The sequence below is a fragment of the Drosophila guanche genome, unplaced genomic scaffold (assembly GCF_900245975.1).
Source record: "Drosophila guanche unplaced genomic scaffold, DGUA_6, whole genome shotgun sequence".
Lineage (NCBI taxonomy): Eukaryota > Metazoa > Arthropoda > Insecta > Diptera > Drosophilidae > Drosophila > Drosophila guanche.
The window spans coordinates 10,577,928-10,592,564 of NW_022995744.1; the positions used below are offsets into that span (position 1 = coordinate 10,577,928).

At 46.5% G+C, this 14,637-nt stretch overlaps 4 protein-coding genes across 5 annotated transcripts in view; 2 read left to right on the forward strand and 2 right to left on the reverse strand.

Moving 5' to 3' along the window:
* Positions 1-14,637, forward strand: part of LOC117580565 — a 28,150-nt gene that overhangs the window by 1,909 nt on the left and 11,604 nt on the right. Inside the window, exons 4-5 of the mRNA XM_034267166.1 lie at positions 100-429; positions 1,672-3,508. Coding sequence (XP_034123057.1) covers positions 100-429; positions 1,672-3,492 — 2,151 coding nt within the window. The 3' untranslated portion in view covers positions 3,493-3,508. The remainder of the gene's footprint in view (positions 1-99; positions 430-1,671; positions 3,509-14,637) is intronic.
* Positions 3,529-7,414, reverse strand: LOC117580064. Of its 2 annotated transcripts, none has more exons than XM_034266304.1 (5): positions 6,574-7,412; positions 5,159-6,514; positions 5,019-5,099; positions 3,745-4,960; positions 3,529-3,690 (listed from the first exon to the last, which is right to left on the reverse strand). In XM_034266304.1, the coding sequence occupies exons 1-5, from the start codon at positions 7,200-7,202 to the stop codon at positions 3,571-3,573; spliced, it is 3,402 nt and encodes a 1,133-aa protein (XP_034122195.1). In that variant the 5' UTR covers positions 7,203-7,412; the 3' UTR covers positions 3,529-3,570. The 2 variants fall into 2 exon arrangements, with proteins under 2 accessions (XP_034122195.1, XP_034122196.1); XM_034266305.1 differs by lacking the exon at positions 3,529-3,690 and having other exon boundaries at positions 4,336-4,475; positions 4,540-4,960; positions 6,574-7,414.
* On the reverse strand, positions 7,661-9,871 carry LOC117580566. The gene is made up of 3 exons (XM_034267167.1): positions 8,758-9,871; positions 8,016-8,693; positions 7,661-7,721 (listed from the first exon to the last, which is right to left on the reverse strand). Exons 1-3 carry the CDS (start codon positions 9,786-9,788, stop codon positions 7,661-7,663), a joined length of 1,770 nt encoding a protein of 589 aa, XP_034123058.1. The 5' UTR covers positions 9,789-9,871.
* On the forward strand, positions 11,325-14,239 carry LOC117580066 (trithorax group protein osa). The gene is made up of 4 exons (XM_034266307.1): positions 11,325-11,488; positions 11,548-12,903; positions 13,032-13,361; positions 13,420-14,239. The coding sequence occupies exons 1-4, from the start codon at positions 11,418-11,420 to the stop codon at positions 13,979-13,981; spliced, it is 2,319 nt and encodes a 772-aa protein (XP_034122198.1). The 5' UTR covers positions 11,325-11,417; the 3' UTR covers positions 13,982-14,239.

A 14,637-nucleotide genomic window follows, 5' to 3' on the forward strand; every position in this document is an offset into this window, starting at 1 on the left:
GCACAGGCACAGGCGCGGGCACAGGCACAGGCGCAGGCGCAGCAGCGGCTCTTTGCACATTCGACAGTCTCGTACATAATTCCGAAAATTTCGCAACAGCAACAGGTTGTCTGTCAGCAGAATATACTCGAGACCATCGGTGAGCTGGATAAACTGAAGGTCATGCAGCAGAAGCTCAAGCAGCAGGACGAAGAACAACAGCGCTTCTTCTACACCAATCTCGAAGCGATCCACAAGGAGCGGGCGGAAGATGATCATAGGTTTCAGTTGAAAATGAAGAAAAGCATAAAGGCAGAGAACTTGCTGAAGGCGGACAAGGTGAAGCAGCAGCGAAAAGTGCGTGCGGAGCAGCAAAAGTTGGATGTTCAGATACGTGAGCAACAGCGGCAGTTGTCCTGGAGGCAGCATCAGCAACAATTGTTGTTGCAACATCAATTCAATCAACAGCAGGAACAACAGCAGCAACAGCACATTCTACAGTCACAAAGAGTGCCTCAGCCCCATCACACGCCCATGTTTGAGCCGCCTCCCTACATATATCCATCATCCTCCTCCACTTCCTACATGCAATCGTCTGCAGCTGGCAGTGAATTTCAGGCGAAACCCATGCCACCTCCACCTCCGCTAAAAAGAAAACCCACAAACTCCGCGACTGCCAAAAGAAGGAGTTCCCAGGCCGAAGAGGCTCAACTGCGGCGTGAAATCAACGAACGTCGGGCAACACCATATCCGATTCCGTCCATGGAAATCCATTATCCACCAGCTGCCACAGCACCAGTCTCCTCAACGTTTCCCCACATTCAGTTTCAACCCATCTACACACCATGCCCACCCGAAAGAATTGTGGAACAGAGAGCAAACGATCATGAGCAGGATGCGGCAAGGGCGAGTGCCTCTCATTTTATCACCAATTTTTTTCTCGAGTTATCTGAACGAGAAAATGCGCACAAAATAGGTTGTGATTATAGCATACAATATAGAAATGAACACAACAAAAATAAATAAGAATTTAGTAAAATATTTCTAAACAAAATAATCAAATCAATCAACTGATTAATACATTCCCTATTACGTTCATTCCCTATGCTTTTTTTATATTTATATGTAAGTATATGGTACCAGAGAGGGACAGACACCCAGTTCCAAAAGCGAAAATATCAACCGAAAAAAATGTATAAAAATATGTAATCAAACAAACTATAGAATATATGTAAATAAATAAAATTCGAAACATAATATAAGGATTTAAGCAAAAGACTCACTCACCTAACCTGTTTCCAGAATGGTTTATCATTGAATATTATTTAATGTTTCCTTTTATATCGTTGTTGTAATTGTAGTTATAGTCTTGAATGTTGTTTTACACACAAAAGCACAGAAGGACATGCAAATAAAAATAATATAATAAATTAATTATAAAGCACTCATAAGACCTCGTTGCCTAACGAATATGCCAAGCTGCTGACATCTTTACAAAAATATAATTTAATATTAATTTTAGATGTATAAAAATGGTTTGAAAAATAAGAAGTAAAAAATATAAAATCTTTTGATCAATAATTGATTTACCTGTCAAAATGGGTTTACATAAATGTATTTATTATCAAGATAGCCTCAACACAAATCACATCAAAATTGTAATGTTTTATGTGTAAACATTTGTAACAAAAGCACCAGCCCTCCCTTTTTCCTTTTTTCGGATCAAATACACAAAAATTGTGCAGCTTTTGGAAGATGGCAACGCAAGATGATGGAAGGTCGGCAACTTCTGGCGTTCTGGGCTTAACCGATGAGGTTAAGGCAAATGGCAGATGCAGTTTTGTGATAGCCCTGAACAGCGAGGGTCAGCTGGAGATCAGTCCGAAGGAGGCCGGGATCAGGGCAGAGCAGGGAGCGGAGCAGCGACAAGATAGAATATGCAGTGGCATCTGCTCTGTGGAGGACAAAATCAAAGCGGAAAAGGTGCAGGCTCCAGCAGTCAACAGCCAACGAATCAGCATTGCCTTAATCAAGCACGATCCAGATGCATTTGACTCTCTGCAGGTGGCATCAGACGTTTCATGTCAGAGGAATAGCAGTATGGGCTTTGTGAAGGTCTTCAATGGTGAGGATCTTAGGCGCAAGCCTTCCTTTGTCGTCCTAGAGGAGGCTCTGGTGCGCAAGCGCATGGAACAAAGCTCTGAAAGTTCAGTCAACAGCGTTCAGCAGGAGACACGGCAGAGCAAGATGAAGACCCAAACAGAGGAGTCTCCCAAGGATGTACCACAAAACAGTAGATCTAGTAACCGATCACCAAGCCGCTTCAATCGGAGAAACGCTGGGATGCAACAATATCAGGGAGATTCAAAGGTAGCCAGCAAGAGCACACTACTGCCCGAGGCCACACGTCCAACTACAGCCACGCATAGTCATAAGCCAACGGAGCAGCAGACAATTCATAGTAGTACACCATCACATGGGACCTTTAGCTTTGTTCCTGCATCGCCGGCGCAGTCTGTGAATCCTATGATGTATCCCTGCCAGCAATTTTTGAACAACAACATGGCCATTCCTTATCTCAATGGATGCAACTGTTGCAATTGTTGTCCTTTCCGTCAAGTTGCGCCCGATGGTTGTTGCAACTGCAGCAGCTGTTGTGCGTTGAGTTACGCAAGCAATTGCTGCCCTCTCAGACCGCCAGCAGGAGCAGCAGCCGGAGCAGCATCAGCAAGTGTGCCGCAAATGCAGCCTTCTCTGAGCTATTGTCAGCCTAATCTTTATGCAATGCCAATGGTTACGCAGCAAATGTTTACTCCACTTCTGCAATCAACGAGAGAGCAGCAGCAGCAACAATATCCCTTTGGCTGGTATCCGTATCCACCGTCTGCACCTTGCCATAGCATGCAGCAATGCTTCTGTCAACCAATGACCACGAATATAATGGGCTCCAATTGCTGCCGCATGAACGCTGCCTACCATCCATGCCCACATTGTGGATCATTTGTCAACAGTCCACAGATGCAGCACAAAACGCAGCACCAAAATCAGGAAACTCAAAGTGTGCCATGTGTCAATCAGCAACATCAGGAAACTCAAAGCGTGCCATGTGGCAACCAGCGACAGCGACGCTACCCAATCAAGCGTGCAAAGGTACCAGATTCCAGCGATGCATCCTCATCGCCTGTGAATCGGGAGGAACTGAGAAGAATGTTTGGTCCAAGCAGCACGCAACAGCAGCCGAGAGCCAAGCAGCAGGTGAAGTCTTCGAGCGCAAAAGAGTCTACAGCTATACCGGCAAAAGAAACACGTTCATTGGCTGGCAGAAGCGAATCCACATCGATGGGTGCTGGCAAGCAAACCACTTCCCTGTACATGGCACGCTTTGGCAGGACTTGTATGCTGATGAAACCCTCATCGACCAGCACATCGATGCCACGTCTGCTGACCAGGCGCATCAGCCGCTACACCTCGGTGATGGCCTGGCCAACAAATCACAAATTAGAGCACAATTAACACAAAAAACTGCCCAAGACCTGTAATTCTATAACATTAAATTGATCCGAAATTGGGGGTTTATTTGCCTGCATTTATCTACTGTATTGTAGTTTGATCGAAGTCTTGGAACTGCATTTCTTGCTGTGAATGTTGTTGCTGAGGGTATGAATTTTGTGGCATTATATAGGGGCAGGAGCACGCAGAGCTACCGTGCTGCTGCTGATGGATACAATGTTGATTGGGATAGCCGTAAACACCAGCAGATTGCTGTGGCTGCTGCTGCTGACTTTGGCTGCTAATGGAGCAAGCAGTGACTTCCATTTGCTGCTGCAAATGCTGTAAGAGGGATTCATGCAGTGAGGGCGGCCTGAAATTTGAATCCAAGGGATTGATTTTGTATTTGTTGATTGTCTGCTCGTAGAAACCCATTGGCATAATTCTGATGCTCTCCTTTAAATCTTCAGGGCTGTAAAAAGGAGATTGATTGCCATACATATCAGTCGGCTGTTGGCATTGCACTGGCTGATGGCACTGATAGACGCCCATTGGCACTTGATTTGACTGCACGGACGCAGACACGGTGGGCAACAGGTGCCGTGGGTCTATCAGGCCAGTGGAGTGGGAGCACACAGAGCCGGTACAGATATATTGCTGAGCATGCTGGATTGCTGGATTCGATTGGTAACCGTTTCCCATTAGAAATTCCTGTTGATTTATCCCAAAGTCTCCCATTGAAGGGGGACCTCCTGTACATTGCCGGCTCCCGAAGTGGCACTCCGGAGGCCCAAAGCCAGGTTGTAGCTGATTTTCCATGGCTGTCGCTCCCTGATCCTCGTAGTTGCCGCTCTGAAAGCTCTCGGTACTGCGCAATGGTCGGGGCTGCATCAGGGTCACCGTTTCCATGCTCCTTTCATTGCATTGTGGCCTGCATGCGGCCAGGCAGGGTGGACATTGGTTTTGCTCTGTCAAGGTTTGTTGCGAGACCCCTAGACTGCGTTCAGCTGAATGTTGAAATTGTATCGATGTAGAGTCGATTGCGCAGCTACTGCCAATGGATGCATTTACCCAACGTTGAGTGGGAACAGCTGAAGGCCCTGTATTATGACTGCTGCCGGCTGAAACAGCTGGTTGTCGACTTGCCCTGTACCCAAATGCAACTTCCCTGTACTCAGACTGGAGCTGTTCTCTGTTCCTCGGAGCTGCTGTTCTAAATCTGTTGCATGCGCTGGGGTTTCTCCTATTCCGATTTGAGATTGGTCCATTAGGATGACGGGGACATCTTAGTGCTGACGTGGGATAAGCCCTAGACTGAGTCTGACCTTGCGATGAGCGACATTGAACAGCTGGCGGTGGAGCTCTCCTGGGCACAGCTCTTGCATATGGAGGACTAGCTTTCGGGACTCGACTTGAACCATTGGCATACCCCGAAACTATACGAAATTGGTTGGGTGTGACTTTGGTCACATTTGTCAAGGTCAGCTTCCGCCTAAAACATTTTGAAAATTGTTGTAAGGATGGTAGGGACAACCATGTTTGTCACTCACCATTCCTTTGCCTTGCCTTGTCCAATATTTTTGTTTTCTACACGAAACGGCATCAGCAGCACTGGTTGTTCTTGTGGGGAACTACAAAAAAGACCATGCACTGGAAAGATATCCCTAACACTTGTATGTAGTTCCCTTACCATCTTTTGTTCACAAATATCTTCATATTGCTTGACATAATCGTGGCATATACGTCTTCCTCACTTCTGTCCGAGACCTGACGAACTACATGGTCAATCACCTTAGGATTACCGCCGTTTGGTCGCACCATAGGTGGAACCCGATAGTAATGACTGCCATCTCTGTATTTGATATTTGCTGGTGCCGATTTAGATCGCTGCTTTATTCGATTTTCCTTAGCCTTGAAGTCGTTCATCCTCTCGCTCATCCTTTGAGGCTCGTCATCTCTTTTCAGCGCCCTTCCAGCGCGTCCCCCTTTCGACTGTTGTGATTTATGGGACGCTTGGCTCTCATCGTCATAGAAACTATCTTCTTTCCGGATAGTTGCTCCAGTGTGTTTATCATTCCATTGGGTATCTGAGACGCCACCTTCTGGTCTACAAGTTGTAGAACAACGTTCATTATCATTATCAGAGTTCCGGCTATTATTGCTTGTGGCATCTTGGCCAGAATTATTGCTTCCCCCCTCGACTTGGTATTGTTGTTGATGAGAAATGTGTCTGCCTCTGCTCACGGAAACATTCCCCGAGCCAAGGAAGCCATTGTCAGGAGTATACCTCTTGGGTTCATGAGCTAGCGGTGCCTCTCTGTGGACATGGCCTGACACTGGTGACTGCTTAAAAACGGCCGCATTGCAGACTTTGGAAATCCTAGTCGTGGGACACTTTGGATATCTGTTATAGAAAATGGATGGTTCCGTTCTCTCACTCGAATACTCTATATTTTTTGGTTCTTTAGTTTCTTTAGATTCTTTAAATTGTTTTTTCCTATTGTTATTTGTTGCAGCAGCATTCGGACCTGAGTTTTCATTCGCAGTACTTTGTAGACTCCTTACACTTGTTGACTTTTCAGCAAAGAACCGGCACGTATATTTCTGCTTTAGCATCTCATTCTTCTGAGCATTCTCATTCTCAGTAGACAAATGCTCTCGGATCTGTTCCAGGCAAGATAACACAGGATCGGACGGAGCCTTCTCATTCGTACTAAATCCCGTTTGGGTGCAAGTCTCACATACGGAACATCTCTTGATACCTTTTAACTTCTTTTTGGGTGTTCCAGTTGTCTCATTGAGTTGCTCCAGCTGAGAGGAGGTCCACTGATCAGGAGAAGTATTCGGATTGGTCCCAGGAATCATTGTGATGCACATGGAAGGAAACGAAGGCGGGCAACCCACTTTTCTTTCCAGCCCCTCATCAACAAAATCTTTGCCCTTCGGGATGGTACTGCAGCCAGCAGGGAGTGGCTTCATTCCAAACAGTTTTTTCGTAAAAATAGGAAAAGGTATCTTGACTCGAAAGGGGACATTGCACTTGAACCTACAACGTTGAAATCAGATATCTAGTATGACCAAGGTGTCCGCATTTTAGCCACTCACCAAACTCCATCAGTATCCCCTCCATTATCATTCAAAGGTGTCAGGGTGTCCACCGCCAATTTTCCAGATGGTTTTCTGCAGGAACTTGGCTTCGTTCGTGTGCGCTTCGGTTTGGCCTTGACTAAAGCCTTTTCGTCTGCGCTGTCTGGCTCCGATTTTGTCTTAGTCTTGGCCTTCTTCTCTCTCTGATGCGTTTGATTTTTACTTTGGTTACGATCTATCCCTAATGGCTCCTGGTAGCTCTTTTTCTGTAATCTTTTCTTTAGACTGGATTCTTTTACGGGTATATCTTTGTGGTCCCCATTAACCTTGGGTCGTGCACATTTGCCAGACGATATTCTCAATGTTTCGCTATAATGTGGAGACTTTTTCTGCTCAGAAACGTTTTGGCTTTTGGTAGAGTCGTTAACTATCTGCAGGGCTCTTTGCTGAACCGAAGCTGTATACGATTTACTAGTTTGAGTCACGCTTTTTTGCAAAGAAGAATTATTGAGTCTCCTAGCTTCTTTGATGCTATATTCGTGTTCATCAAACTCCTTTGCCTTGACAACATGCCCTGATTTATCCACAAACATAAAGACGGTGCCAGGTCTGATCTTCTCAATCTTTTTCTGCTGTGAGTTGGCCATTACCCTCAACGAACTTTCTCATAAAATTACAAAATAATTGATTATAATAAAAACAGATGATCGATTCCTGGCTAGGGAATCGAATCTGGTTATTGCTTTAATCGAAAATCTGCAATTTAAAAAGAATATTTCGGCTGGGCAGTTCCAACTTCTGGCACTCGCTTGTAAGTTTCAGTTAAATTTTTGATCAAATTTTGATAATGTTAAAGGGGCCGAAACTAAAGAATTTATTTGACAGAAAGTCCTATGGGAAATAAAATATTTATAGTGTTTATTGTTGAAGGCTATTTTTTGGGATTTATTTAACCAGAGACAATGAAAAATTAAGTCGGAAAAGGGTCTGCAATCCTATGTTATCAATAGTAGCGTACCCTGCACAGATTCCCTGATTTCCCTGTGGATTTCTTTGTTTCTCTGTACTTGGTATGTTACTCTAGAAAACTTGCGGATTGAAATTGTTAGCATGGCCAGCGTCGCGGCATCATGAATCGCATCTTGGCACACCGCTGGCAGTAGCAGCTGGGACAGCAGTGCGTCAGATGGGGGCACATGTTATGGTGCGACTGATGTTGCTGTTGGAAAAGCTTTGGTCCCTGCATCGAGTGCTGCTGCTGTGGATGTTTTCTCGGGTTTTGCTGCTGCTTCGGTGGCTGCTGCTTCTGCTCTTGTTGCTGCATTAGCAGCTTTTGTTGCTGCTGCAGAATGTGCATCAGAAGTTGTTGTTGCTGCTGCATCTGGCAGGAAGGTGGAGGTGGGGTTGGCTGCTGCTGGAAGGGAGCTGGAGGTGGCTGCTGGTGGGGCGGCGGAGGTGACTGCTGCTGTTGCTGGCAAGGAAAAGGCTCTGGGAAACATTTTTGCTGCTGCTGCTGGCAAGGAGATCGCTGTTGGCAAGGAATTTGCGCCTGTTGCTGCTGCTGTTGTTGACTGGGCGCTGCATAGCACGGAGGCGGCTGAGATGACGGCAGACATGAACGGTAGGGCATCATCACACAGGATCCTGTATCCTGTGGCGCTTTCTGCTGTTCCTCCTCTTGATACATCGCAGAGCATGAAATGTTCATAGACTGCTCCGTGGCGTAATCAGTTTCCTCGCCACCCACACTAACTCCCTCGTCCAAATCCTCGCCTGGCCAGTATGGATCTTCGCTGCTGCAATTATCGTTAATATTTAGCTGCTGCACTTGGGTGGAGCCGCAGGCGTTCTTCAACTGCAGCTGGACCTGTGCTATCTGGGCCTGGGCCTCCTGCATCTGCTGGTGAAGCTGTTGGGCTAGCATTTTGGTCAGGCCACAGCAGCTCGGACGCTGCTGCTGACTGTACATGTTGGGATAGCTTCTGAACATTGCCGCCTGTTGTTGCTGCATACACCTCGGCAGCTGCTGCTGCTCCCTACAGTATGGACGGACCTGATGCTGCGGCATCTGCTGTCCCTGCTCCCCCGACAGGCAACCCATGAAATGGGGAGGTTTCTCATCACATTCGCAACCGATGCTGTGGCAGGGTGGAAGATAGCAAATAAAGGACAACCTGTAACCCAATCCAAGCCAGAACCTACCTCATAAAATGCTCCTCGGTCACCTCACATGTGGTGAGAATATTTTCCTCGCCTGGATTCTGTCCGCTCTCGACCTGCTTACAAGTACAAGCACCAGGAGCAATTCCTCCCGGATTGAATCCTGTTTTCTCGAACCACTGATAAGGGGCTGCTCGATTACGAGTGGGATACTCCCCACGGAAGCAGGGATAGATCTTTACGTCCTGCTGGCACGAGGCAGTTTCCTCAGTCGGTTCTTCAGCGCCTGCGGGTGGCTCCACTTCCTCCGCCTGTGGGGAGGAGGCAACGGACGCGGGGTCTTTATCCTCATTGGCAGCGCTGTCGCCTGAGAGCCTGTGTTCCACTTCATCTGGCTGTGCAGCAGACGCAATAGTCTCATTTTCATCCTCAAGTCTGTCAGCCGGCTCTATGTCTTGGGGTTCTGCATCCTCCTCCTTGACATCCGGATCTTCCTGAGCGTCTACCATGATGACAGGCGATAGGGGACTTATGGAATACTGCTGGAACAGAGTTGATGCTTTCCGCATGGGACTCTTTCGGGCAGTTCTAATGTTGGTCATGGAGAGGGAAGGTGTGCGCTGCACCACCTCTTTTTCCTGGTTCTTAATTCTCACCCTCCTTGAACTCTCCTTGGCGGATACCTCTCGTACCCCTATCCCCTGGGGCACTGGCACCACTCCCAACGCTGTCCTTGACTGCATGGGCATCGGTCTATTCAACACCATTTGTGACGGTGCCAACTGCCCCGCTCTGGAAATCGGTGGCCGCAGACGGCGACTCCCGCTTGGGGCGGGGCTTATCCGGGATGGTGTTGTGGGCAACGATTGCGACAGTTCCCGCAGCAACTGCATTCCGATTCGGTTGCGTGTTTGAGGCTGGAACGTGCTTCCTCTCGTCAGCACTGATTCCGGGTAGATGATTGGACTGGCCCTCCTGGTGCTCCCACGTTCATTATTAACATTCCGACGAAAGGGACTGGCGCTGTTTGTCTTTGCACCAACACCATAGCTGACATTTTTATTGGGGGCCATTAAACCAATTCTACAATATTTCCGTTTACACGAATAATTTGAACGTTTCAGGCATCATACAACAAATTTGATTTGATAGGTTTCGAAAAGGGGAGATCAGGGTGTCGGGTTAGGATCATATTTTAAGCAGAAATCTTGTGGGAACGCAACTCCTGCCTAAGTAAATACTGGCCATTCCACAAATTTTGCACCTCCCCCCATGTCTTGATTTTAAAATGCGCTTGTGCGTGGAATATTTTAAATGCTTCAAAAAAGGTCAAATAATTGTTTACATTTAGCCGCAATAAATAAACTCACCTTTTTATCCATAATTGACCACTCCACTCCTTTCTGCAATTAATTACCGCGCGCGTGTTACGTTAACCGTTTGTTCCGCTTTCTTTAGCAACGAAGTCAGCTCCGCGCACACATTCACATGCAAATTGATTTGGACTGAGACATTCCAATAAGAGCATAAAATTAGGCTTGCATTAATACCATTAGGTAAGGTGAGACACTAGAAGGAACCATCTCACGATATTGCGTGGGCACACACTGCACAAGGGAGAGAGAGACACATTTCAAGACTAGGCACCACCCTACACTTTTGCACCACTTGCATTGAGAGCGAGCGCTTACTGATTCTTTCTACGTTCTTCTTTCTTCTAGTGCAAGTTACATGTATGAGGGAGAAAGCATACTTTTCCCACGCACACACACACCACAACACAAGATCACGTGACTAAACGCTCATTTTGCACAGAAAATAAATGGATGCATATAACAATATGCTTATTTATTAAACAGTCTTCTATTGATGTATTCTTTTTTCACTTTATAGCAATTTACTTGCACACACTACACTTTTGCATTGCATTCTTCCGCCTTCATAAGCCATTTTGGGACGATTGCACATAAACACTTTTAAACACTTCACACGCTTCAGTTTTTCTCTGCATTCCGCCATTCCGCCACTTTTTGCCTTTTTCGCCCCCGCACTTTATCACACACTTTCACTTGCACTTTAACAACACTTTTGGGACATATTTATTGTTTATTCACTTTAGCACTTCACCTCACAGCAGCACTACACATTTTCCGCTGGATTTTCACAGATTTTCGCGTTTTCACGACTTAAAACGCGGAGCTGACTTTAGAACGCGCGCTTCGCCCGGATAGAAAAATTATTATGAGAGAGGGAGAGCGTGACAGATGCGTGCGCGGCTTAGTGCTCGTTCCAATTCCAAGCTTCCATGCTCTCTGGCCCTATTCCTAATTGCTTTGCAATTCCATGAACTCCGGCTACCTGCTGCTCGTTCTAACTGCATGCGTATTGGAAATTTGCAACTGTTTTTGCTCAGCTTCTCTCTCCTCTTCTGCTGAGGGAGTGAAAGCAAGGCTCAATTTAAGTTTTTTCTCCCTCACCTGTTGGTGTAAGTGAGAGGGGGAGGGTTGTGGGAATACAAATACGTTTCCAGCTCTTGCCGCGACTCACAACTCGAACTGAAAGCCTTCAAATGATTAACAAAATTATTATATTTATGTCATTTAATCTTAGATGATTTTTTGGTGTTGTTCCCTTAGCCTTGGCGATGAGTTTTGTTGAAACGGTAGTCGTGAAGAGCTAAAAGTCGTAGTCGTCTTTTCAAAATGTCCGCATGCCAAGGACCTCTCCATCAATGTCTAATGTGCTGCCAGTGCTGCAGTGGGTGGTATAGAGGGTAAGTATTTATGCCACAAAAGTGATCTATTGTCGTGTCTCGTTATGTATATTTTTCAGAGATCCGCATAAGCCGTGCTACTGCCCCCAATGTTGTCCCAAACCTAGTTGCCCGCCTCGGGTTCACTTTCCAGAGGAGTTTGCAAAGTTCTCAGACATGACTTTTCCATGCTTTCTATGCAAACAGCGCGATCCACAAGCCAAGGAGGATGCCAAACAGAAGACTGGGGATGAAAATAAACAGACTGGTAGGCCGGAAACAAAGAAAAAGGGTAAACAGAAGCCTATGGACGGAAATAAACAGACTGGTCGGGCAGTAAATGCAACAAACAGAACGGAAAGACAGCAGGAAAATGATAGCAATCCACAAACTGGTAGGGCAGTTCAAGGAGAAAACAGATCGGGAAGTCAGACTACTCAGGAGATAAATAAACAGACTAGTAAGCCTGGTATTGGAGCAAACAGAAAGGGGAAAAAGCCGGAGGGTGACGGCAATGGACAGGCTGGAAGGGCAGGTAATAAAAGGGCAAGTAGTTCGCCAGCGAGGAAATCGGGTAAAAATAAAACTGGTGATAGCAATGGACCGACTAGTGTGCCTGGTAATGGAGCTAATGGGACAGCTTCACAACCGTGGCCGACTCAAGGTGCATCATATGGGCAGGGAGTGCAGCCGAGCAGTCAAGGTGTGCCACCTGACATGTGCGTAATGGCGCCAGGAACTCAGAATATGCCTCCTGTCATGCAGGCACTGCCACCTGGCACTCAGTATGGGGCTTACGGTCAACAAGGAGCACCCCCAATTACCGGGGCACAAGCTGCCATGCCTGAATATACAACAGAACCACTTTATGGCTCTCTGGGACCGGTAGGACCTGCACCAAATTCCACGCCATTCGGCTATCCGCCTCAACCACCGCAAGCTCCAGAAGTTGGTCCACAAGTTGTGCCAGGATATGTCCCACAGGCTATGCAAGGATATGAGACTTATGGGCAAGGAGGGCTTCAGACACAATATGCGTATGGAGACTTTGGAGCTACAGGACCCCTAACAGCACCGTATCCACAGCCAGAGTTTCCGAGAGAACAAGAATATGCCAGCTATCCACCTCCACCTGCTGCTGGTTATCCACCACCTGCCGCTGGCTATCAACCTCCACCTGCAGCTGGTTATCCACCACCTGCCGCTGGCTATCCACCTCCGCCTGTACCCGGCTATGGGGCTGCCGCTCCAGCCGGCTATCCACCAGGCCAAGCAGCAGGTTTGCCAAGCGACCGTGAGAAACAGTTCAATCCCTGCACGGGGGAAGATCCCTGCACATGTCCGTATAGGCGGGACGCTGATACACCGAGGCAGTCGCAGCAGAATAATGGAGGAGAATGTTATCCATCGAATCTCAGCATGGACGCTATCCAGCGGTGAGTTTTACGTCAGATTTATATTCAAATGGGAGCTCTAGCTCTCTCGTTGTAGCACGTTTTACCCGTACACAACAATAGACCCAAGTCCGAGATCGATGTATTAATTAGTCCCATGTCCTCGGCAGCTTCCTGAAGTCGCTGCAATTGTCTTGTCCCGCGAATGGTCTGCAAAACTGCGCTCTCCTTTTACCCATAGACATGGCCAGCCGAACGGATGAGGGTGAATCCAAAAAGGGAAAGAAATCACCCAAGAAAGCACCCAAGCGAAAGCTGTCCAAAAGTGAGGCAGATAAAAAGGCAGCAACTGGTGGAGGTGTAGCTGCAACCAAATCGAAAGGATCTGCTTCTACACCTGAGGATAAGTCAAAGCCTCCAACGCCTGAGCCATCAACCGAAAATGCAGCGAAATGTGACGCTGACTGCCACTTCAACTACAACACCAGCTGCATGAATGAGTGAGTAAATCCCTCGAGCACCTTAAGATCACTATTTTACCTGTAGGACTCTCCACAGAGCCGACGACAGCTCGCAGTCGTCTGCAGCCAGAGCCAAAACAAACCAAACCCCAAAGGAAAGCGAGCCCGCAGCTCCGACCGAACCAGCAACATGCCCCATTAGGAATGGCTGTAACGCCTGCTGCAATGGCTGCTGTCAACCGTGCCACTGGCCGTCCTACTACTATTGTTATAACCCATACAACGGCTGCTACTACTGGTATCCCAGCTACTGCCATGGCTGCCAAAACTGCTGTCCGCAGGATCCGCAGGAAGCAGCTCCAGCAGCAGCAGCACCCACAGCATCTCCAGCAAAAGCATCTACAGGAGCATCGGTAAACAAAGGAAAGAAGAAAAATGATAGAAAAGTGGGCGGTGGGCAAGGCCAGTGGAGTATCTACGAACAACGGATGAGCAGCAAGCAAAACTGTAGCCTCAGAGGCAGCGTACCCAAGCGCCACACTGCCACAGCCCCAAGGAACATGAGGCAGGGTATTATGCCAGGCTATTATCCCACATCAACGCCCAGTGACTGCTCTCCCTATGGCCAGATTGGGCCGGTCAAAAGCAGAACTCGTTGAGGTAGCCGCTGGGAATCACGACTCGGACGATACGTTCTTCTCGTCTTTGTCCAAATTTAACGTTAAATACATTTTTTTTTACCACTTTTGAGAATAATTCTAAGAAAGATGACTAATTTGGGAATGATAAAGACAAATCTAGACTCGAAACCACCCTAAATCTTTGTAAATCAGAAGACCTATGAAGCACCCTGTGGCACATTTATTAATTGATTAATTTCTTCTTAAATTCTGAATTAAAATCTAATTTATGCTGTAGCTGTATATACTTCTGCTCAAGAGATTCTTAGATATTATCCATAGATCCTTCCGAGAGAGAGAGACTCACATATTTATTTGATTTATTTTCTTAGTATTTGTTTTATTATTAATTCAAATCGGATCTGTATTTTGTTGTACCTTTTATACACTCGCGAATGTTTTACTTCTCATATATATTTATATTTCATATACATTTTAAATATAGATTTCTTTTATCGAAAGATTTGTGGGCTTCTCTTGTTTGTTTTGTAGAAAAACTTAAAAAGTTCTTGTATGTCATTAAAAATTAAATATTTGTTAGGGGATTGTGTTGTGGGGCTTTAGAAAAAAGATACCTAACTAAAAACTATGAACGTAGCACAACTTTAAATGTATATTTATGTTTATGTTTTTTG